The following is a 642-nucleotide window of genomic DNA, read 5'->3' as shown; positions in this document are numbered from 1 at the left end:
CTGGAGCCAGCTAGTGGGGGGGGTGCAAAGCCGCGGGGCAACGGGAGGAAAATCCTACAGATATCACAGCAGGGATGGCTGCGACGTGGGCAAGCGCAACTCGGTTTTAGGGGGAAGCTCCATCCCTGGAGCGGGGCTGGCAGCATCCCTACCTGGGGTGCTCGGGCCGATGCTCGGGCTCGGGCTGGCTCGGGGCGCGCCCCATGCCGAGGTGCTGCTCCAGCACTTGTTGCCGAAATTCCGAGACTTGGGATTGCCGATCTTCCTTCTCCTGGCGCAGCCGGCGCTGCCGGGCCAGCCACTTCTCCTCCTCGTTGGTGCGGTGGATGAGCAGCGCCGTGGCCGCGCTGCTCCCCGGCAGCGGGAACACGTTGTGGTTGGGGATGAGGCTGGGCACGGGGTGGTGGGAGGCCGGCGGCTGGGGCAGCGGGTGCTGGATGGGCTTTGGCGTCGGAAGCACCGAGTCCTTGAGTTCCTCTGGGTTGGAAAAGGGGTGCCGGAGAGTCAGGGCACGGAAAGGCGGGGCTACCCGTGGAGATCTGTTGGCTATCGGGGTATTTCGGGGTGTGCAGGCCCTCCCCCGAGCATCCCCACGGGCAGGAGGCACCCGGAACCATGGGACAGCCGCCAGCCAGAGCCCCG

General features: G+C 67.6%; 1 protein-coding gene across 1 annotated transcript in view; it reads right to left on the bottom strand.

Moving 5' to 3' along the window:
* GSE1 (Gse1 coiled-coil protein) overlaps positions 1–642 on the bottom strand; it is a 41,957-nt gene that overhangs the window by 9,255 nt on the left and 32,060 nt on the right. Inside the window, 1 exon segment of the mRNA XM_019471526.1 lies at positions 153–477. Within this exon segment, the coding sequence (XP_019327071.1) occupies positions 153–477 (325 nt within the window).

The sequence above is a fragment of the Aptenodytes forsteri genome, unplaced genomic scaffold, assembly GCF_000699145.1.
Source record: "Aptenodytes forsteri isolate BGI_AS27 unplaced genomic scaffold, ASM69914v1 Scaffold50, whole genome shotgun sequence".
Classification (NCBI taxonomy): domain Eukaryota; kingdom Metazoa; phylum Chordata; class Aves; order Sphenisciformes; family Spheniscidae; genus Aptenodytes; species Aptenodytes forsteri.
Note: the sequence above shows the minus strand (reverse complement) of the source record. Positions and strands in the feature narration are given on the sequence as shown.